Here is a 22342-nt window from a genome sequence, read left to right as displayed (position 1 = left end):
CTGCCTCCACACTCCTTAGCTTCTGCCTGCTCCACAAGCCCATGAAAACAGGGACGACACCTGCGCATTCACTGTTATATCCCCAGTGTCCAGCACAGTGCCTGGCACATAGTAGGCACTTGGTGCACATTTGTTCAATGAATGAACTATTCTCTAATTGCCTCATTCAGTTCAACCATTAGCTGGCTATCTGTTATGCGCTAGGCACCATTGATTCAGAGGTAAGTGAACACAGGTGCCACCCTGGAGGAAGTTTCTGTCTAGGGTGGAGGCAGAATATAGCCATCACCTTAATCCTTAAAATGCTACCTTAATCTGGACCACTTTAAATACTTTGTAAAATAATGTGAAGAATGAATGAATGATAAATAACTGATTGGGCTACTATGGAGGAATAAGTCCAGTGGGAACACAGGAAAGGGAACGACTGATCTACCCAGGGAGTTGTGGGAGGCTTTGCTGGTGGAAGATGAGGTAAATTTCAGCCTTGAAGGAGGAGGAGTTTGCCATCAGGACAAATGAGGAAAGGGGAAGAACATTCCAACCAGAGGGGCCAGGCCAGTATGAGCAAAGGCATGGGCTGTAAGGTTATTTTGGGGGGTTGGAGCAAAGGGTATGTGGGACAAGTGAGAAGAGATACCATATACATATATATGGAGTCCTGGTGGCCCAGTGGTTAAGAGCTTAGGCTGCTAACCGAAAGGTTGGCAGTTCAAATCCACCAGTCACTCCTTGGAAACCCTATGGGGCAGTTCCACACTGTCCTATATGGTCGCTATGAGCCAGAATCGACTGGACAGCGATGAGTTTGGTAATATATATATATATATACACATATATATACATATATATTTCCCAGGGGATGGGGGGACAACCTCAGAGAAAGATCGAAACACTTTCAATTATAACGAAATGAAGAAAGGAAAAGCACCTGAAGTTGGCATGATAATTAATAGGCTCATCTTATTAGGGTTCATTTAGATTCATTCCCATGTAGAAACAAAATGTGATTAATCATCACTGTGAATCCATTTCCAAAAGCATCAGGGGAAATGCAGGGCCCAGGTGCCTGGCCTCCAATCCTGCCCTGCCAGAGGGAACACGAGTCCCAGCCAGTATTTACATCACCCACAAGTCAAATGCCCCGAGTGTCTCCCAGCACAGATAGCAGACCCCTCCCAGCTCACCATCACAGGGCACATTCCCTCACCTCCTGGCCAGGTGGCTGGCCTCCCTGTGTGTCCCCTTCCACCAGGACGTGCGAGACAAGAGGCTGGGCGGGCTACCTCGGGCCTGCATAGGATGGAAGGGGCTGCTGGCAAATCTGCTGACTCAAGCTCCTTCGAGGGGCTACAGCCGCGCACGGGAGAGGCCCCAGTGCCTGCCTTTCTCTCCCAGTGCCTGTTCCTGCTCTCATTTCCTGCTTAGGTCTGGGAATTTTCAGGCCTAGAGGGAAAGTCCCTTGGGACAAATATTAGAAAGAGGGTGACAGCACTGGATCTGCCTGCAGAGCACAGAAGGAAAGGCTCCATACGAGGCCAGGCGTGCAGAAGGGCGAGGAGGCGGTGGAGCCCGCGTTCTCTTCGTGAAGAAAACAGTTGGCGACTGGAAAGACAAGCCGGGAAGACCAGACCGAGAGCTGGGGGAGGGGAAGAGATGGGGAGGCGGCTCAGTGGGCCTCCAGAGTGAGTGTGTGTGTGTGTGTGAGAGAGAGAGAGAGTGTGTGTGTGTATCTGTGCGTGTGCGTGTGCGTGTGTGTGTGTGTGTGTGCCTGGCGCATGTCCAGGGTGATTTCCCATAAACCACATGCCCAGCCCGCTTAAAAGGCTGTGCCGAGGAGCTGGCCAGTGAAGCTCGGCTGGGGAAAGTGAAAGTTTGCCTCGGGTCTCTCCGCGCCGCCGCGGGTCTCAGCACCGCGGCACAGCCGAGCGGCGCGGCGCGGCCCCTCAGCCCGGGCGCCCATTCAAGCAGCGGCGAGCGACCAAGGGCGGCCGACGCGCCCGGCCGGGACCCAGCTGCCCGCATGACCGCCCGAGGCGCCGCCGGGCGCTGCCCTCCCACGGTAAGCAGCGGCGGCAGCGCGGGGCCCGGGCCCGAGGCGGGAGGGCGGCGCGGCCCCCCTCATCGGACCCTCCGGGCGCCCCGGCTGCACGGGCTTTCCCGCCGCGGCGGCGGGCTGCGGTTTCCTTCCCTCCTTTACGCAGAGCTGCCCCCGAGGACGGCCCTGCGGCTGCTCCCGGGGCTGCGACGCTTCCCTGGCAAGGGGAAGGCTGCTCACCCCATTGCATGGAGAGGAACGCTGAGCCCTCCACAGGCAGCAAAGAGGGGTTCCCAGGCACGGGCAGAGGCTCGGTGTCATCCACGGCGCCCCTGCCTCTACCGGCTTCCCGACCTTTTGACCGGGCACCGCCAAGGGACAGGAGTAGTGGCTGCGCTCCGAGTGTGGGTCTGGCGCCTTCCCCACTGGGCACCTTCTTCTTCCGCCACTCACAGGCTTCCAGACGCTTCAGGGGAGTGGGCGCTTCTGGGTGGGGAAAGTTCAGGGATCGTCAGGCTTGTACAATACCAGGGCCTATGCCAAGCAACCTGCTGGTAGAGGGAAGGAGGCAGACAAGCCACTACTTGTTCCAGCCCACAGGCAGCTGATGGGACTCGAGTGGCTGGGTTAAAGCCCGTCTTGGGGGGCCCAGGCCTCAGAGCTGACTTGACCCTGGCTTTGGACGTGCTAGCTCTGAAACATTTTCGTAGAAAATCTGGTCTTGGTCAGTTGAGAAGATCCAGAGCTTGGTGGTGGTGAGGAATGTGGAAGGTGGGTTTGGCTCTGCAGAGTTTTGGGCAGGACAAGGGGAGCTCAGGACTGCATGGGAGATGCGGGGCCCCAATGGTGGATAGCGGCTGCTGCAGCTCCTAGAAGGTGCGCATGACACTGTTAATGAACAGTACTGTAAATGGTCTTCCAGTGGGTTTGCTTCTGAGGAATCCTGGAGATAGGAAGAGGAACCTGGTGGGAAGAGGAGCAGAAAAAATGTGTGGGAATGGGGGAAAAGCTTGCAGGTGGAGGGAGAGGGAGAGGGAAGAACACAACCACAGGGGAGGAAGAGCCCAACTGGAAGAGAGAGAGAGGAGATGAAGCTGAGAGGAGAAAGGGGGGAAGGGGGAAGTGATGGGCAAAACACAAGGAAAGAGGCTGGAGGGTGAGACCATGAGGAAGGCTGAGCTGATGCCCAGAGGAGAAAAGAAAAGGGGGTTGGTTTTAGGCAGGGACAGTCCAAGGGTCCAGTCATGCCAGGGTCTCTCCAGAGACCTGTGGATGGAGATGATGGACCAGGATGGGAGGCAGGTAAGGATGGATGGCCGATCTGAGATGTCCCCACATCTCTCTGAACCTGCAACAAAGATACTTTCTGAGGCTGCCCCATAGAGGCAGAGGCTGGTGGACAGAAGGAAAAAAAGAGGAGGGAGAAGAGTCAGCCCTGCCAGATGCAAGTCACAGCGTTAACCCTAGGGTGTCCATCCAGATTCTTCTCTGAGGCAGAACTGGGGCCCTAGATCCAGGGGCGGCCCCCTTTGGTCACCTTTAAAGTCAGCCTCCTGTATGTGCTCCCCAAACTAATGCCTGAAATTTCTCCAAAATTCAGGCATCCGTTGGGGTTAAGCATTGCCCTCACCTCACTGTCCTCAAGCACCTATATCTTGACATGCCTGTGACAGGATTGTCTTCCTGAGCATCCCTTTCCCCAGGGTCCTTTCCTCATACCATTTATACCAGGGTCTCAGAGCCTCAATGGCAGCCAGCCTGGGACAGAGACACACTTTCTGCATGGCCCAGTTTCCTCCGATGGGTGTCGAACCCCAGATTCCTGGGCAGCCATTCTCATCCAGGGCTGCCTCCCCAACTGCCCAACAGAACTCCAAGCCCCCTCATGGCTGTTCTCCCCCTCCTCCACATTCCCCTTTCCTCAGGCCAGGCCAGGACCTGCACGGTCCCTGTGCTGAATGGCACTGGGCCACCCTATGCCTCTTCCCTCCAGACCTCCCTCTTTCTCTCTGCCTCCAACTCCTCTCCATCCTTCAAGGCCTCACTAAGGCCCCTTCTCCCTGCAACCTCCCTGGTAACCCGGCCAGAGCTGCATCTCCTCCCCGGTAAGAACTGGCACGCGTTTGGGCCTTTCACTATGTGTAAATCAGCATGTTGTTGTGAGCTGTTTCATAGCCTCTCTGTGTTTTTCCAATGTGCTATTTATTTGCAGTATTTGTCTCATCATCTGTATTACTGGGACTGAGCCCAGATCCCAGAGGCCAGGGAGGTGCCAACCCTCACCCCACCCTGCCGGTATTTCCCTAAATCTGGGGGCGTCAGCTGACAGGAGGCTCAGGAGCTCTCAGGAGGCAACCTGGAGCTAGGAAAGAAAGCTCAAGGGTCTCTCTGCCTCTGGCTGGACAAAGGGAGACCTAAGGCCAGGAGAGGGCAGAGGGTACCTCAGTGAGGAGGAGGGAAGGAAGAAGAAGTGACACAGTATTAGGAGCTATTTCCATCACTCTGCAAGTGAGCAGTGACAGGGCCAGGTGGGTGCTGAAAGGAGGGAGAGACCTCAGAAAAATGTCCCCACCATGATAAGAGCTGGGCTGGCTGGATGCAGAGCTTGATAGGGCTTCGCTAGCCGGTGTCAGCCAGGGCTGGCTCAGAGCTAGCATTGGTACCTGCAGTCAATTGGTTGGGATCCTCAAAACATACACCCAGCGCTCCAAGAGGTCTCTGGCAAGGAATGGGTTCCCAGTGAAACTGAGTTTGAGACCACTGGTTGTGCCAGGGGCAGAGCCAGGCCTTTCTGTGGAGCCAGGTGGGAAGAAGGCCTGGGCCCAGGAAAAACTCTCTGGCTTGCAGTCTGGAACCTGGTGCATGAATGTAAACTTGGGAGGAGTGGGCTGCTCAGAAGGTGCCTAGCTCAGTACTTGATGTTGCAGGGACAGGATAATGGGCAGATGCAAGTCCTGCCCTCAAGGATTTTCCTGTGTAATGAGGAATTTAGACAGGTAGGCATATTATTTATGTTATCATCAGAAGTTTAACATGTAGTCAGGCTTGGCCTGGGTGGATCTGGGAAGGCTTCTTGGAGGAGGTAACTTTTGAGTTGTTATCAATGGAGAGCAAGTTTGTGTCATGGCTGTTAGGAAATCCCAGCAAAGCTGCATTTGGGGACCACTGCATCCTGGAGTGAGGGACAGAGTCTGTAGAACTGTAGGTATAAAGTCTTTGTTTTTCTGCCCTCAGCAGGGCCTGGGAGCTTCTGGGGAGAGTAAGAGCTGGGAAGAAATGACACCTTCTCTGTCGCAGACATGGCTGGGCCCCCGGCTGCTGTTGACCTGTCTCCTGGTGAGCACGAGTGTTACCGAGGCGGTGCCAGAATACTGTAGCCATTTGATTAGGGATGGCCATCTGACGATCCTACAGCAGCTGGTGAGTGTTCTTCCATGCCTACCTCACTTCTTCCCCACTGGGGAAACTGAGGCAGGAGCCAGGGAGCAGGGTCAAAGAGAGGGGATGCAGACAGAGAAACAGGGCTACGCAAATGTGGTTGTAGCTCCCACCCAGCTTCACTGATGCTCCCCTAAGTCACCTTCCCATGTAAGGGCCTCTGGCCCCCCAGCTCTGAAACCCTCTCTAACTTGCCTGCAGGCAGTGGACGACGGGATAGGCTTTCAGCTGGTTGCCTGTGTTAATAATTCCCCAGGAATATCAATTCTAGACTCTGAAAAGGCTTCTGAGGTCTGCTCTCCCTTAGTGAGATGCCTCCTCCAGGGAGCCAGCACAGTGCCTGATGTGTCCAGATGTTGCCTCCAGCTCCTGGACTCTTAGATATGCCGCCAGCCTGGCACCAAGGCCCTTGCCAGATTTGGAAGGGAGGCTGCTGCCTGACTCCCAGCCCTCTGCCCCCACTCCTTGGCTCTTGCCCGAGCCCCAGGGCTGAGATGGCTTGCTCATCTAGGCCATGAAGGAGTCGGTGCCCCATTCTACTTCGGCCCACAGAGTCATTCCAGGCATGGCCCAGCCGGGCATAATCAGATTCCTATCATGGCTGCTATCCTGCTCAGATGGGAATTTATCATCCCTCTGGCCAGCCAGGCAAGGTGGGGCACCACAGCTAAGGCCAGCTCCAGGGCCCTGTGCTTGGGGCCTACAGGCTAGGCCTCCCATCCCTCTAGCCCCTATACCACTCCTCCTGCGTGTAGCTGCAGCAGTCATGCAAGCTAGACTCAAGAGCCACAGCATTCTCTGAGGCTTAGAATCACAGAGCCACTGCTCTGGGGTCCAGCGGGGGCCTTGAGGACATTTAGCTCCAGCCCTCCAGATCCAGAATCCCCAGACATCATCCATCCTCTGCTTGAATTCCTGCCATGACAGGGAGCTCATTACCTCCCAGGGGAGATTTTGTTCTGTATACTCTGTTAGATAGTTCTTCCTTATAACAAGCTGCCATCTGTTAGATTTCATCAGGTACAAGGTGGAAGGAAGAGACTCCTTGTTCTTCTACAGCCCTCCCCTAGCCTTGGCTCCGTCTTTCCAGGTGTGGTTGTGGGAGGTAGAAGATGTTCAAATCCTGATGGACCCAAAACTCCAGTCCCTGTTATGAGGCAGGCTAAGTTAAGCCTCAGCCACTCTGATACCACTGGCCCGCTCTCTCTTACAGATTGACAGTCAGATGCAGACCTCGTGCAAAATTCCCTTTGAGTTTGTAGACCAGAACCAGTTGGTGAGTGATGGCTATTTACGAGTTCCACGTGACAGCCTGTATAAGAGTTCGGCTGCTAACCAAAAGGTTGGCAGTTCAAATCCACCAGCCGCTCCTTGGAAATCCTATGGGATGGTTCTACTCTGTCCTATAGGGTTGCTATGAGTCGGAATCGACTCAATGGCAACGAGTTTGGGTTTTTTTGTTTGTTTGTTTAGGTGGGGTATATATGAATGCATGAAGATGGAAGAAATCCTAGAGCCAGGCAGGCTGGGGGCATGAGGTGCTCATGTGTGGGGTGCCAGGGTCTGGGGCTGGGTATGGTTCATGGCGCAAGTACCCTGCTTTCCCCTTCTCCTGTCATGGCACGTATCAAGTGCTTACTATGTGCCAGGCACTTTTCCAGTTTAATTCTGCCAGTAACACTATATGGTACACTGCTATTGTTTATTATCCTCAGACAGATTAAAGGAGCATAGCTAGTAAGTGCTGGAGGCCTAATTTGAACCCTGGAAGGCTAGTTCTGGAACCTAAAGCAAACCAATACTTCCAGGTCATGTGCTTGGCCTGAGAGTGTCACCTCCATCCACCAGACAGGCCAGGATCCAGGGAGTCAGTCCAGCTCTTTCCCTCCTCCTCCTACCACACACCCAACCAGCCAGAGAGCTGCTGGTTCTGCCTCCCAGGCAGCTTGGGATCTGCCCCTCCTCATCAGTTAGTTGGACAATTTGAGGGCCTTCTAACCGGCTTCCCTGCTTCCAGTGCACCCCTCATACCACCACTAGGGGGAGCTTTCTGAAACCCCAGCCTGTTGCTTTCACTCCCCTCCCCAAAATGTGTGGAAGGCCCCTGATCAACAGGAGAAAGCCCAGGTTGCTTAGCCTGGCAATTATGAGCTCCCATCACACAGCCCGCCCACCACCCCCCATTCTTTGCTCCTTTCTGTCTCCAAGTCTTTCTACAAACTCTACCTTACGACTATAATGCCTTTCCAATTGCCCCCACCTCAGCCCTTATTCCATGTGTATTCATCTTCATGTCTCTTACAAAACCTCTGCCATGATATCAACAGGTCGGTCTCACCTCTGAGCTTCCGCACACCTGCCCATACACACCTCTGTTAGAACTGAGCCCTTTGGTTCACCATTATTAGTGGTTTGAGTTGTCTCCTTGAAGAGATGGTGGTCTCATCGAAGACAGAGACTCTGTCTGCTTTAGCTCTGTATCCTTAGCAGCACTTGTGCCAACAGGTTTCTAGTAAATGCTGTTAAAGGCATGAGTGATGACTGACTGAATGAATGAATGAATGAAATACTGATGTTATTCTTTGGACCATGAGGTGGTCTCCAGTGCCAGTATGCACTGGAGGATTAGAAGGAGTCAGATGGTGTAGGACTTTTGTGAAGTCAAGCCGAGAGGGAGGGAGAAGAAGAGAGAAGAAGAGAGGGATTCCCCAGAGCCCACCCACCCTATAGGTCCCCATCATGATTAAAGCCTCAACCTCAACCTCCAGAAATCCAAAGGTCTGTCTGATCAGAACCCACATTTCCTTTCCTGTATCCCATAACCCCAGGAGTGCCAGATCCCAAAGAGAAAGAATGAAAGAGCAATTTAGTACGGCATTTTCCTTATTACTGGAGTGTTACCCGCCTCCACCAGTGGTGGGGTAGGTCAGGTTGCAGCATTCCATCTTCCTGGAATGGGGGTATCTAGCACAGACCCTAGGTCTCTAGGCTGCACCAGTCAGGCCATAACCTCTAGATTCTCATTTTTCAGAATGATCGCGTGTGCTACCTTAAGAAGGCATTTCTCCTGGTGCAAGACATAATGGAGGACACCTTGCGTTTCAAAGACAACACCCCCAATGCCAATGCCACCATGCAGCTTCAGGAACTTTCTATTAGGCTAAAGAGCTGCTTTACCAAGGATGATGAAGAGCAGGACAAGGTAGGAAGGTCCTGGAACTGGCAGCACTGAGTAAGGGCAGAGGGTAGCTGTGGAGAGTACAAGCAGTGGTGGGACCATCCACTGCTCAAGGACCCCTGGCCAACTGACCTTGGCCTTCACTGGCATTGTGCCTGCAGCACTGAGTGCATTCACTTACCTCCCTTCATGTCATCATTCACACGCTTTCTCATTCATTCTTTCAACCCACAAACCCCTACTGAGGACCTACTATTCAGGAAGCGCAGTACTCGGCCTTGACAGTGTCATCGTGAGCAAGAAACACATGGTTCCTGCCCTCATGGGGCTTATAGTCCAGTGAGGTTAGCAGCCATTAAACAAACAATGACACAAATAGATATAATTACAAGCATAAGGACTATTCATTTATTTAACAAATAGCTATTGAGTGCCTACCATATACCAGGCACTGTTCTAGGCACTGGGAAACAGCTGTGATCAAAACAGACAAAAATCTTTATATTCATGGAGCTTACATTTGGGGGTGGTGTTGATGGTGGTGAGACAGTTAACAAAATGTATAAGTAAAACATTTGGCATGTAGGATGGTGGTAGTTGCATTGGAGAAAAGTAAACCAGAGGAAGGAAGAACTGGAGTAGGTGAGATAGTGAACCACGAACAAGAGCTACACAGGGTTCTGAGAGAGAGAAACAGAGGTCTCTAATTTGAATGGAGATGGGAGTGGGGAAGAAGAGACAGGCTTCTGAGGAAGAAAATGTTCATTTGAGATCCAAGGATGAATAAGAGCTGGAAAGCAATATATTGTTAAGAGGGTTCCAGCCCAGGGGACACGAAACACAAAGCCCTCAGGGGGACAGGAACGTGCACATCCAGGGATCCAAAGGGTGGCGAGCATGACTGGACACAGGACATGAAAGGAAGAGAGCGGAGGAAGTAGGAGCCATCTCATTTGGGGCCTTAAAGATGTGGAATTTTGTCTTAAGTGTAAGAGAAGCCATTGTGAACAGGCAAGTGACATAATCTGACTCAGACATTGTAAGCCATTCTGGTTGCTGTGTGAAAGGTGGACTGTAGGAGTGGAAATGGAGGCAGGGAGTCCGGGCTAGAGATATCATGGCTCGGACTAGGTGGTGCAGTGAAGGTGGAGGCAAGTGGGCATGTTCTAACAGATTTTGGAGGTGGAACCAACAAGACCTGGTAAATGCAGTGGGCGTGAGGAGCTGAGGAAAGGGGGAAGAGTCACGAGTCCCAGGTTTTTGTCTTGAGCACCTGGACGTCTCGATGATCCTGATATGGGGATGATCAGAGGGTGGAACAAGAGCAGGCGTTCAGTTTGGGCACACTAAACTCGAGATGTTTGTGAAATGAGTGAATGGAGACTTTGAGCAGGCAGCTGGGTATAGTGTCTTGAGGTATAGATATGTAGAGACAGATAAGAGAGAGAGAAAGAAGAGATACCAGCATATGGGTCACCTATGAAGCCTTGAAACTATATCATTGCCTACTGGCAGAAAGAACCAGCCCCCTGAGCTCAGAGGTACCCAAGCATTTGGAGGTCAGGCAGAGGAGAGGCAGCCCTAGAGGTGAAAGGAAAACCAGGGGAGTGTGGTGTCACTGAACCCAAGAAAGAGGATGTTTCAAGATGGAGGAAGTAGCCACCTTATGGTGTTGAGAAGTCAAGCAAGGTAAGGGCCAAAAAGTATCCATTGGATTTGGCCACGTGCAGGTGGCTGTTAGAGGCTAGTGCCAGATCAGGGTGCATAGAAAAGAAGTGGAGGCAATGCTGTGGAGGAACTCAGCTCTAAAAGGGGGCAGAGACAGAGAGATGTAGCTGGAGGGATGTGAAGTTGAAGTAGGAAAGTTTTTTAATGAAAGGTATTAAATTTGTGGTCCAACTTTAAGGCTCATAAGAATCACCTGGAAAGTGTGTTAGAAATGCAGATTCCCAGGCCACTCCCCCAAAGAGTCTAACTCACTGGGTCTGAGGGTAGACCCAAGAATATGCATTTTAACAAGTAGCCCCACCCATGATATGATATAAGCAGTCCTGAGACCCCACGTGGGTACACACTGGACAGTGAGGGGTAGACTCTAGGAGGGAGGGATCCTTTGGAGCTGAGAAGAACGGAGCTCCTGAGGAGAAAGGGCACCCCGCTGCTGCAACAGAGGAGCATAGGGGACTTCTGTCTGGTGGTTCCTGTTTTCTCCATAAAAAATGAAGGGAAGTGTGGAGGAGACAGTTTTATGAAGGGAGGAGAGAGGGGGAGCCAGTTTACCTCTTTCTTACGGCAACCTTGGGGGAGAGGCTGGCAGGGATTATTGTTTTGACTTTACCCATGAGGAAATGAGCCCAAACTGGATAATTCATTTGGCCAGCGTCACACAGCTGGTGAGCGCTGGAGCTGAGCCCAGGACTTCTCATTCACTCATCTAGTAAACATTTATTAAGGGCCTACCATGCTCAGAATAAAGATCTGGTGATCTACCTCCCCAAAATCAGCCATTGAAAACCCTATTTAGCCCAGATTAGAACACATTTCTAATCGGACACATGGGGTTGCTATGAGTTGGAACTGACTCAACAGCAACGGGTTTGGTTTTTTCAGTTTTGTGAATAGGCCATGGGGAATACAATGATGTGCTCCAGGACTCCACAGCTTAGTAAAACCCATAGCTCTTCCCTCTGTGGCTCAGTGGAAAGAAAAACTTGGTATTTGGGAGCCAAGGGCAAACAGGCCATAGATGAAGTGATGGGCATGTCTGGCATTGCCTAGTGTGAAAGGAGAAACAGGCCCAGGACTGGGCCCTGAGGAATGCCTCACCTAGAAGTCAGGGGAGTCTGTCTGGTAAGGGGACTGAGACAGAGCAGCCTAAGCGGTGGGAGGAAAACGAGGAGTATGTGAAGCTTCTCAGAGCTCTGGTGGATGTTGGGGGCCTGGGTCCCATAAGCAGAAGAAAGCAGCCTCAGCACAGTGAGAGAGGCTACCTAGGGCTGGGGACCTTCAGCCCTCGCTCCAAGACAAGCCAATGCCAGAGAAAGTCCCACATGCCCTGTGGCCTGTTCCATCCCACATTCCACACCACAGCAGGACAATCTTTCTAAAACCCAAGCCTTACCGTGCCACTTCCCCCTCCCAGCAACCTTTCAGATGTTTTGTTTTGTTTTGTTTCTTTCTTTTTCTTCTCTTTTCTTTTTTTCTCTCTCAGGAAAAGGTTAAACGTTCTTGAAATGGCCAACAGGGCCCAGCAAGACCTGGCCATTGCTGGCATCTCTCCAGCTACATTTCTCACTACTTTCTCCCTAGATGATACTGCTGCAGGCACCCTAGCCTTCTTCTAGTCCTTCAACATTTCAGGCTTTGTCCTGCCTCAGGATCTTTGCACAGTCTATTGCCACTGCCTGGACAACCCTCTGCACACTCCACCTCATGCTCCCTTCCTGATTAACTCCTGCTCATCTTTGAATCAGTTCCTAGGTGAAATTCTCCCTAAACCCTCAGGCTCATTGAGTCCCCCTTGTTATACACCCTCAGAGCACTCAGTACTTCTTCACAGGACTCATCACCCTTGTAACAGTGTGTTTAATGCAAAAGCCCCTGCTATACTCAATGTCCAACCCCACCAGGGACCACCCCACTCTCACTCATTGCAGGGTTCCCAGGTAATTACCATATGCCTGGCCCATAATTTGTATTGAATGGATCTATGAATAAATGACATGTCCCACAACCTCAGGGTTGGTTCTGTTGCAAACCAGTGAGGAGAGGAAGGAGGAAGTGAAAGGGAAGAAGAAGATAGATACGAGAAAGTTCAAGGGTGTTTTGACAAAAGGGCTAGGGACATGGGGCCAATGAACATGCTCACCAAAGGGGCTCCCTGCTCTCCTTCCAGGCCTGTGTCCGAACTTTCACTGAGACGCCACTTCAGTTGCTGGAGAAGATCAAGAATGTCTTTAACGAAACAAAGAATCTCCTTACAAACGACTGGAAAGTTTTCAGCAAGAACTGCAGTGACAGCTTTGCTAAATGCTCCAGCCACGGTAAGTCCAGGGGGCCTGCAAGTGGATGGTGGAGGGAGGATGTAGGGAACAGAGGAGGGACCGGGAGGTGAGGTGTGGGGCTGGAGGGACCCCCAGGGAGGCAGCTACTCGTGCTCCTGTGTGTGTAAACGTGCTTGTTTTGTGTACATATGTGGCTTCACACACCTCTGGGCGTTCCTGGGCACATGTCTCTTCTGGCATGTGTGTGCATGCACACTCACATATGTCTGCATGCCAAGGCATCAAGAAGGATCACGCTGATGGCTGCGAGATCAGGGAGTGGCAAAGGGCCCTCTCTGAGAGCCCTGTAGGCATGGAGGCTTTCCCCACGGGCGCTGCAGGCTGCCTGAACACACGGAGGGTCCCATGGAGAGAGCAGAGGCCCCATTTGGGAGTCAGATCCCTCGCTCCAGAAGCCCTGCTGCAAATCACCGGGATACCCTGGCTCCAGAAGTCGCCAGGATGCTTTGAGTGTCCCCTCAAGGGACAAGGCTGGATTTGAAGTCTGAGCATCATTCAGATTCTCCCAGTGCTGGCCCAGCTGCATACGTGTGTGCCCTGCGTGTCCTCGTCTCTGCGTCCTGTGTCCCCCTACAGCTCCCTGAGGCAGGGGCTGAGGTCCTGCAACCTGCCAGTGGCCAAGTCCAATCTCATTGCCTCAGTGCCAAGGCCTCAAGCCGTGGCCATGTTCCAGCTCCAGTCGGTTCCCGCCTGTGGCTGTGGCTGTGTGGTCCCTGGCTGTGCATGAAACCATCTCTCTGCTTTCCAACCAGCGTGGTGTCTTTTGGCTTGAGGGTGTCTTGTGTGAGTCCTGGAGCCCACTTCTCAACCTCAAGGCCTGGCTGCTGCTCACCCTGGCTTGGTAGCTGGCTGGAACTCTACCGCGGGCTGTTCTCTGTTGTCTTCCCTGACACTGACCCGCAGCCTGTGCATCTAAGCCCCCTCTTTGCTCTTGACCCATGAGAGCCTGCAGTCTTCACCTCCTCTGCCTGAGGCCTGTGTCATGAGCGTCTGCTCCATCCCGTCCTCTCCTCAGCCTCAGGGCTGAGTTAGGGGATGAAGGGTACCCCAGACCCATGCCCTTGTCTTGGCCTACCCTGGGAGAGCTGTGCTGGAGGCTGGTGACTCTATTTCCTCCCCGTCTTTCTCCCTCTCTCTGTGGTTCTTTCAGATGTGGTGACCAAGCCTGATTGCAACTGCCTGTACCCCAAAGCCACCCCTAGCAGTGACCTGGCCTCTGTCTCCCTTCGCCAGCCCCTCACCCCCTCAGCGGTCCCTCTGGCTGGCTTGACCGGGGCTGACTCTGAGGGGACAGAGGATGGTTCCTTCTTGCCCAGTGAGCAGCCCCTTCATGCAGTGGACCCGGGCAGTGCCAAGCAGCGGCCATCCAGGAGCACCTGCCAGAATTTTGAGTCTCCGGAGACCCCAGGTGTCGAAGGCATCCCCACCTCTGGTTCACCTCAGCTCCACCCCTCTGTCGGGGCCCCCACCCCTGGGATGGAGGATGTTCTTGACTCCGTGTTGGGCACTGACTGGGCCCTAGAAGAAGCCTCTGGAGAGGCTAGTGAGGGTTCTATACCCCAAGGGTCTGAGCTTTCGCCCTCCAGGCTGGGAGGGAGCAGCATCCAGGCAGAGACCACTGGGCCCAGCAATCTCTTCTCGGCATCTTCTCCAGTTGCCAGATCAACAGCAGGCCAGAAGCCAGCACACATATCTGGCACCCCCTTGCCCGGTGTGGGCCCTGTCCAGCCCATGGGCCAGGCCTGGAATCACATACCTGAGAAGCCAGACAGTCTATTGGCCCTGCCCAGAGACCATCAGGAGCCAAGTACTCCCAGGACTCCGTCGCTGCGCCCACAAGGCCTCAGTAGCTCCTCCACCCTCTCTGTTCAGCCAAGGCTTCCCAGAAGCCACTCAGGGGGCAGTGTGCTGCCCCTTAGGGAGCTAGAGGGCAAGAGGAGCACCCGGGATCGGAGGAGCCCCACAGAGCTGGAAGGAGGACCAGCAAGTGAGGGGGCGGCCAGGCCCCAGGCCCGTTTTAACCCCGTTCCTTTGACTGACACAGGCCATGGGAGGCAACACGTGCAACACTCTGACCCCCAGCTCCCCGGGTTTGTCTTCCACCTGCTGGTGCCCAGCATCATCCTGGTCTTGCTGGCCGTTGGTGGCCTCCTGTTCTACAGGTGGAAGCGACGGGTAAGAAGAGCGCAATGAGGGATAGGAGGTCAGCTCTTGGGGGGCAGGGTGGAGGTGCAGGTTGGGTTCTTCAGACACTGAGAGAGGAGGCTGACTGAGCACAGAGCTTGGGGAGGTCGGGAAGGGGGGCTTCTTCAAGAATGCGGAAGGCTCAGCTGGTCCTAAGGTTAGCAGGAAGGGAAGGGACCGCAGCAGAAGAAAGTGGGGAGAGAATATTCTTGGGACAACAGCAGGATGAGAACCCAGATGAGAGGGGAGGCAAAGGAGGAGCGTGATGCTGTGTGTGTGTCAGGCAGGCGCGTTCCCTTGGGGCTCTGCAGAGTCTTGGTGGGACATGAGGACCCATGGGAGACAGTCTGCATGGGGAGAGGGGGAGTGTGTCTGGGGTTCACCAGCAGGGAGGCCTCATGGCTGTCTTCTGGCCCTCTGGCTGATCCCCCCACTTCTGGGTAGCTGGGGGCAAGACAGGAGACTGGCAACTCTCTCATCAACTCCTGGGGCTGCCCTGCCTGGGGATGGGGCCACCAGCCTCTCCCAGCTCCTCAGTGAGTCTGCTTTCCTGTTCCCAGAGCCATCGAGAGCTTCAGACAGTGGATTCTCCCATGGAGCAGCCAGAGGACAGGTGAGGCGGGCCTTGGGTTAGGGCCCTGGGTGCCTGACTTGGGATCAGACTAGGGACTGATTTTCCCTCTAGATTTGGGAAGGGAGGACATTCTCCCACTTGCACTGAGGAATTGAAGATACAGGAGAGAATGAGGGGCCTCCCCTCTTTCCTATGCATCTGGGTTTTTTCCTGATTTCTTCCCAGGGTTAGGCAATCTCGGGTGTCCCAAATCTGAGGGGGCTGGAGCACATGCACAGGGGACTTGGAGGGTAAGCTGAGGGGGTCCCTTTCTCCCTTGTTCCTGCTGAAGTCTCATACCAGCCCTGTGCTCTGCCTGCAGCCCCCTGACCCAGGATGGGGAGAGACAGGTGGAACTACCAGTGTAGGGGGAATTCTAAGGTAAGATTCTGGTTTTGATCTCCTTCTACCCCTTAAAATGAGATACACCTTTCCAGGTACCCCACCCAGTGATGATACCACCAGTTCTCCACGCAAGGCCCACATGCTCAACTCCTTCCCCTCTCTCCTGCTCCCTTTTTTAATCCATGGCCAGGTCTGGCCCACCCTCTCCTGGCCAGGCGCTTGGGTCTTTCCTGCCTCTCCAGCCTCTCCACTGCATCTGAGGCCAGGCACAATGACCTCTTTCTTCATCAGGTCACTTGTCTTGCTACCACTTTCGATCCCAGAGCAACTTAAATTCTCTTCTTCAAATGTAGCTTTTGGAAAGTCTTTACCTTGCTGAGGAATTTTCAGTAGTTCTACACTGCCAGCCACTTCACAGCCAATATTCTCAGCTTGGCCTCCAAGCCCCTTCAGCAGCTACCCTCAACAGGTACCTTGTACCAGCTTCCCCCTCTGTTTGCTCCCTTTTTGGTTCTTCTTCTCAACCAAGGCCATTTCTACCTCCCTGCCTTTAGAGTCACAGAGCCATAAAACCTCAGTCTTGGAAGGGCCCTCAGGGGTCATTTGGCCAAGCGTCCCACCCCTCTCCCAGCCAGCTTCCTGTCACACTCCCAGTTCCAGGCAAGCTCCCTGCCTAGCCACAGCCCATGCCAACTCCAAATAACTCTGAGAAGTCTTTCCTTGCACGAGCAAAACTGGTAGCTCTGCCCCCTCCACACTGGTCCTCCCTCCAGTTCTCCAAAGAGCCCTCAAATATTTAAAGTCAGTTAGTCATGTCCCCTTTAAGGATTCTCTAAGCTAAGTGTGGTCAAGTCCCTCAAACATTCCTTATATGATATGGTTTTCAGACCCCTCACCATCCTGGTCGCCCTCCTTTGGACACACTCGTTTGTCAATGTCCCTCTGAAAATGTGGCACCCAGCCCTGGACACAGTACTCCAGATGTTGTCTGACCAGCTCAGAGTACAGTGGGACTGTTACCTTCCTTGATCTGGACAATATTCTTCTATTCATACAGATTAAGATTGCATTAGTTCTTTCACGACCGCATCATAGTGTTGTCATGTGTTGAACCTGTAGTCTATTAAAAACCCTAGACCCATTTCCCATAAACCTCTGTCAAGCCAGACCTTCTCTATCCTGTACTTGGACAATTTTTTTTTTTTAACCAAAGTGCAGAAGTTTATATTCATCCTTGTTAAAGCCACCTTGTTGGTTTCTGCCCATCACCCAGGCCTAACGAAATTGTTTTCAGTCCTAATCCCAACTGCGTCTCCCGCACACTGAGGAGTGCCTTCTATTGTCCTTGCCCACGTTGTTGATAAAGATGTAGCTCTTATTCTTCCTCCCAGCTGTTCCCCCAGCCCACCTGTCCCCGGCCCTCCTCCCTTCCTTGCCTACGCCCACAGGCAGCCCCGTCAGAGGCCTCCCTGAGTGCCCCCTCTCCCTCTGGTTGCTCCTTTAATTCCTACCCCTCTTGTTCTTTTGTATTTGGTTAATACTATATTGATTTGCACTTATTTGGGTGTTGTTTTTGTAAGTTTTTAAATCTTATTTTATGTGTCTGTGTACATTCAGCACCCCTAACAAGGTTGTAAGCTCCTCGAGGGCAGGGAATGTGTCTACCACTTTTTTGTGTGTTTCTTCTATCACAGGTTCTAGCACTGGGAGGGCTTCTCCACACTTGGCAATAGCTCAGTAAACTGACTGGGCTGACTGACTGACTGGCCCTGGCCAGCTGTCTCTAGCCAACCAGCCTTCTGACTGACCACTTAACCAGCTAACTAACTGACTCTGACTGACTGACTGACTGACCAGCTGGCTGGGTGACTGACTAACCAACTGGCTAGCTGGTGACTGCCTGACTAGCAAGTTGTTGGGTTAACTGAATAGCTGGCTGATTGGCTGGCTGGCTAGGTCATTGGGGCAACACACTGAAGTTGCCAGTCATACCCCGTGCCAAATGCAAGCAAGCACCTTAGGCCTTCCTATGTGTACAGCAACAGGCCTGGGCAATTCCTGGAGAGACAAGGGATCTGGCAAATGCTCCAAACCAGGGGAGCAAACTTAGAGAAGAGCAAGAAGTCACACATCTGGAACCCTGGGGACTACTTTGTCAGAAGGGTAGACTAAGGTGTGTCAGTAGATCAGCTGGACCCCTAGCTGGGCTGTGAGGATGGCCCAGGTCCCTCAGGACTGGTGAGCATAGGGTGGACAGAGGTCCCTAGGGTCACCACTCACTGTACTGGTTGCTGGCCCCCCCTCCCCAGTCTTAGCCCTCTGTCCCCTCCCTCTGCATTCACATTCACCTTCCCCTGCCTGCCTAGTCTCACACCTGTCACAGACTTTCCTCTTCCTCCTCTTAAGTTTTCAGTTAGAGAGGAGCCCAGGCAGGGGCTACATCCTGACCCCACCTAGATCAGCAGGTTGAGTCCTCAGGCTGTCCCCTATCCGGGCACCAGGAGCCCAAGGAAGACTCAGTGCCAGCCCCAGACTGACTGCTACTCTAACGGAAAGAGACACTGAGAGACCCAGAGCCACAGAAAGGAAACTCAGACATAACCATGCCAACCCCAGGGAACTGGGAGAGGGGGGCAGTAGACCGGAGCTTTCCCAGCTGGTCCTTCTTGCCTCTTGGGCCCCAGCAGGGCCTGTGGCCTGGCTGTACCCAGCATGGCTCATGTTCAGTTTATGGTTCCCCTCCAGAGCATGGGAATGGGCTAGGAGCCAAAGGCTGTGGTCCCATCTTCCCTCCATACCCTTCCCAGGCTTTGTCAGTAGGGCCTATGGATGGTTGGGGTAGGAGGCTCCACACAGGGTCAAAGTCAAACTGTTGGATGGAGTCCAGGGGATTTCTGCTCTGGGAACAAAGCGTTCTGAGGATGCTGGGCAAAGGGACAAGGATGGGGGTGTGGTAGGGAGAGGGCAGGGCCCTGACTCCTATGAATTATTGGGGTGGCAAGTCCCTTGGCCCATCCAGGAGGAGGCTGGGTAGCTCAAGGGTTAGCATGCCTAATGGCATGGTGGGAGTTTCCTTGTCCTAGCACTGCCTCTAGACTTTTCCATTCTGGCCCAAATTCTTCCTCTTCAGTTACCTCTGCTCTGCTGTCCCGAATATCATCTGTGGTAACTGATGAATGGTGTGGAGGTGGAAATGAAAAATTCCTCTTATTTGCTAGAGTTAGCAGGAGTCACCCTTAGATTCACTGCACAAAGGCCAGTGAGATGGCCTTGCCTGAGGAGGGGTCTAAGGACACTCAAGTGTCCTCTTCCCTTCTTGTCAGGCCCCTCTGCCTGAGCAATGACCCCTCCCCCCAGCCCTGTTCAAACCTCCATCAGGCCCCATTGCCTCCCCCTGTGGTCCCTGGTTCCACAGGAGGAGGTAGGAGGTGAGGCCAGTCTGACCAGAGGCTTGGGCTGTTGCCAGGGAAGGCCGCCTGGCCCCTCTGTGGTGTCTGGGGTGGCTGGAAATGCGAGGGAAAGAATGGGAGGAAGCCCTTCCTGCAGCACCACCAACAGCCCACAGGAACGCCGCACCTCCCCCACCCATGTCCTCAGCGACCCTCCTCCACTCCCACTCGGCTGACCAGCCTTTCTTTCTCTCCCTGCAGCTGGGCGCACAGGACAGTTTCTCCATGGGAGGAGAAGTTATGGGGGCATCCACCACCATCCCTCCCCAGCCATTCTCCTGGGATGGTGGCCTGCCCACTATGAGCACCCCCGCCTGCCAGGACTGGAACAGAGCAGCCAGGCTGGGGTTCCTCTGCCCTCAACCCTCTCTGTCCCTTGACTGACTGAGAGAGTGCCAGGGGGTGCTCCCTGAGATACCGATATTTATTGTGGGGCCTGGAGGCTCCCATCTGCTTGAAGAAGGCTGGCAAGCGTGTCTCAGGACCCTTGGCCCCCAGGGGCTGTGCCCTCCCCACATTCCCCTCCAAGCCAACACCTGGGCGAGAAACCCAGAGGCCTGTGGGATGAGGGAGAACAGGGCAGGGGCTGAGGAATGGAAGAGCCCTTATGCCTAGAGGACCCACCTGGTGCCAAGAGATTCCAGCATCAGCAAGCAAGGACTTGTCTCCAAGGATAGGAGCATGAGATTGGCAGGGTGAGACAGCATCAGCTGGATTTCCTGAAAACACATGCAGCTGAGGTAACAGGAAGAGGCGGTCTCTGGGCCTGCCGGTCTGCACCAACAGCAGAGGGTTCTACACCCTCGGCTCATCTAAGTGTCCTATCTGGTTGCTGGGTAGAGAAGGGAGGCCAGCCCTGTCCTCAGGACCTGCCTGGCCTGCTCCTGACGCCTAGGGGAGGACCAAGGTCTGGCCTCTGCTCCCACTTCCTTCCAGCCCCTGCCAGAGCGTCTTCAGGAAGCCACGCAGAGGCTGCCCCTCATGAAGGAAACCATTGATTGCACTGTGAACACTGAACCTGCCTGCTGTACAGCCTGCCCTGGCTGTCCCGGGGGAAACAGTTGTCCGTCCTCCCACCCGTCCAGCCTTTCCCAGCTTCCCGCGCTGAGCACCGAGCTGGCCTTGCCTGTTGACGGAAGGAGCCCTTAAGCCCTAACCTTCTCCTGACCCGGCCTTTGACACCCCACGGAGGAGTTGGGTGGGAGAACCGCCCGGGCTGCTAGCCAGAGCTGGTCTTTAGGCTATGTCGTTCGCCCAGGTTTCTGCATCTTGCACTTTGACACTCCCAAGAGGGAAGTGATTGGTGGGAAGGAGGGAAGGGCAGAGACAGAAAACGGGTGCAGGGTGGAGCTCTGACAGAAAATGGGTCTTTGATATTATGGCTCCTGGCCCCTGATCCCCAGCCCAATCTCCTTCCCCCCTACCAGGCTCCCGCCCCAACCACAGTTTATGGCTGCTGCCGGCAGGCACCTGGAGCTCAGTAGGTTATCTCTGCTAGGAGCCTGGGGCTGGGCTGCCACCTGTACTGGCACCCAGCTCCCCTTCTCTTCCCATACTTGTTCTTTCCTGACCCCAGTAGGCAGTTGATACCCTCCAACTCTCACTCCAGCCCCCACTACCACCACCTCTCTGGCCAGGCAAGCCAGGATGGGAAAGGGGCCAGAGGGGATCAGGGCACCTTTTTTCATCTCTGCTTATGAGGGCCTTAGCTTCCTGGGCCTAGCCCATGGCCGTGGCTCAACGGCGACAGGGCTGTCGATTGCCCTTGGCCCCTTTGTGCTGCTGTGTCCCTCCTTGGCTGCCCTGCCACTGAAGACCCTGCCCTGCCTGGGCTACTATCCCAGGGCTCAGGGTCTTCCCTTACTGCCCCGAAAAGGGAGGCTCGCTGGCTCCTGCCTGCCCAGGTTGATGCAGACAGCCGAGGGAAGGGCAGCGAACTTTCACTGAGGACTCATTCTTCTGGTCACAAACTCTATATTTGATACTAGAAAATACACATTTAAAAATGGAAGCTTGGAAGAAAAAAAAAAAAAAACCCCAGAAAAAAGGCATTACCCCTCCTTAAACATACAGTATTTTAAAAGTCAAAAAAGCATGTCCAACCCACCGCAGAAGCTCTTTGTGAGTGCTTGGTGACATAGAAGCGGGGCGGGCCCCAGAGCCGCCTCTGGGTGTCTCCTCTGACTGCACAGGAATCCCTTCTTTTCTCCGGGAAAGCTGAGAGGGAACATTGGCTCACGCACTGTGAGATTTTGTTTTTATACTTGGAAGTGAATTATTTTATATAAAGTCATCTAAATATCTATTTAAAAAAAAATAGGAAGCTGCTTATATATTTAATAATAAAAGAATTGCACAAGCTGCCACGTGTGAGTCATGGGAAAAGTTGCTTTTCGGGGTGTGGGTGGTAAAAATGGGGGCAGGCGGGCAGGCAGCGGCTGCTGGGCGATCCCTAGCTCGGAAAGCTCTTTCCAAGATATAAGGGGAAGGAGGGTTCTCTCTAAATTTCCGTCTTCTTATTGCTTCCCCAAACACATTCATCTGCCTATCTGCTTAATAGGGAAACAGGCAATAATCAGCCAAACCGCAGGCCTGGCCACTGGCCCCCGTTCTAGCTCAACCCAGCCCAGCCTGGGTAAATGGGTGGTTGGGCTCTGTCCAAGGGCCTGAGGGGTCTGCAAGGACCAGCTCCTTGACCACTGAGTGACGCTTCAGGGCAGAGGGAGCTGGCCAGTTTCTAGCAGGGCTCTGAGGTAAATGACCACTGTCTGTGGCCCAGCAAGGTTAGCAGGGGGAAAGATCCAGAAGGCTGTGTGAGGGTCCTCAGGGTCTGACCTTCCCACTGGACATAGAGAGGAACCTGATCAAAGCTGGGGCCACTTAGGCGCAGAAGGGTGTTAGGGAGAACCCATAGACTGACGGCCCAGATAGTACAAACACATATCCTGGGCAAAGCTATGACAGGGGCCTCCCCACCCATGAGAGAGTGGTGGACAAAGTTCTGCGTCTGTAGTTCTCAACCTTTGGCTTACC

At 53.7% G+C, this 22342-nt stretch overlaps 1 protein-coding gene across 8 annotated transcripts; it reads left to right on the top strand.

Annotated features, from left to right (window-relative positions):
* The first annotated feature begins 1889 nt into the window (after positions 1 to 1889).
* CSF1 (colony stimulating factor 1) lies at positions 1890 to 21673 on the top strand. 8 transcript variants are annotated; one of them, XM_023547449.2, is made up of 9 exons: positions 1890 to 2062; positions 5336 to 5458; positions 6690 to 6752; positions 8508 to 8678; positions 12550 to 12697; positions 14763 to 14893; positions 15463 to 15515; positions 15838 to 15896; positions 19511 to 19624. In XM_023547449.2, the coding sequence occupies exons 1-8, from the start codon at positions 2024 to 2026 to the stop codon at positions 15881 to 15883; spliced, it is 774 nt and encodes a 257-aa protein (XP_023403217.2). In that variant the 5' UTR covers positions 1890 to 2023; the 3' UTR covers positions 15884 to 15896; positions 19511 to 19624. The 8 variants fall into 8 exon arrangements, with proteins under 8 accessions (XP_023403217.2, XP_023403216.2, XP_064138505.1 ...); XM_023547448.2 differs by having other exon boundaries at positions 1931 to 2062; positions 13869 to 14893; XM_064282435.1 differs by lacking the exon at positions 15838 to 15896 and having other exon boundaries at positions 1931 to 2062; positions 13869 to 14893; positions 19511 to 21673.
* The last annotated feature ends 669 nt before the right edge of the window (positions 21674 to 22342 follow it).

This window comes from Loxodonta africana, chromosome 3 (genome assembly GCF_030014295.1).
Source record: "Loxodonta africana isolate mLoxAfr1 chromosome 3, mLoxAfr1.hap2, whole genome shotgun sequence".
Lineage (NCBI taxonomy): Eukaryota > Metazoa > Chordata > Mammalia > Proboscidea > Elephantidae > Loxodonta > Loxodonta africana.
The sequence above is the reverse complement of the archived record's forward strand: the minus strand, read 5'-3'. Positions and strand labels throughout refer to the sequence as shown.

Excerpts from the sequence above, each read along its gene's own strand:
- CSF1 (XM_064282430.1), top strand. The coding sequence starts at position 5,162 with ATGGCTGTTAGGAAATCCCAGCAAAGCTGCATTTGGGGACCACTGCAT. Across the intron at positions 14,894-15,462 it reads TCTACAGGTGGAAGCGACGG|AGCCATCGAGAGCTTCAGAC; the intron begins GTAAGAAGAGCG and ends TCCTGTTCCCAG. Across the intron at positions 15,516-19,510 it reads ATGGAGCAGCCAGAGGACAG|CTGGGCGCACAGGACAGTTT; the intron begins GTGAGGCGGGCC and ends CTCTCCCTGCAG.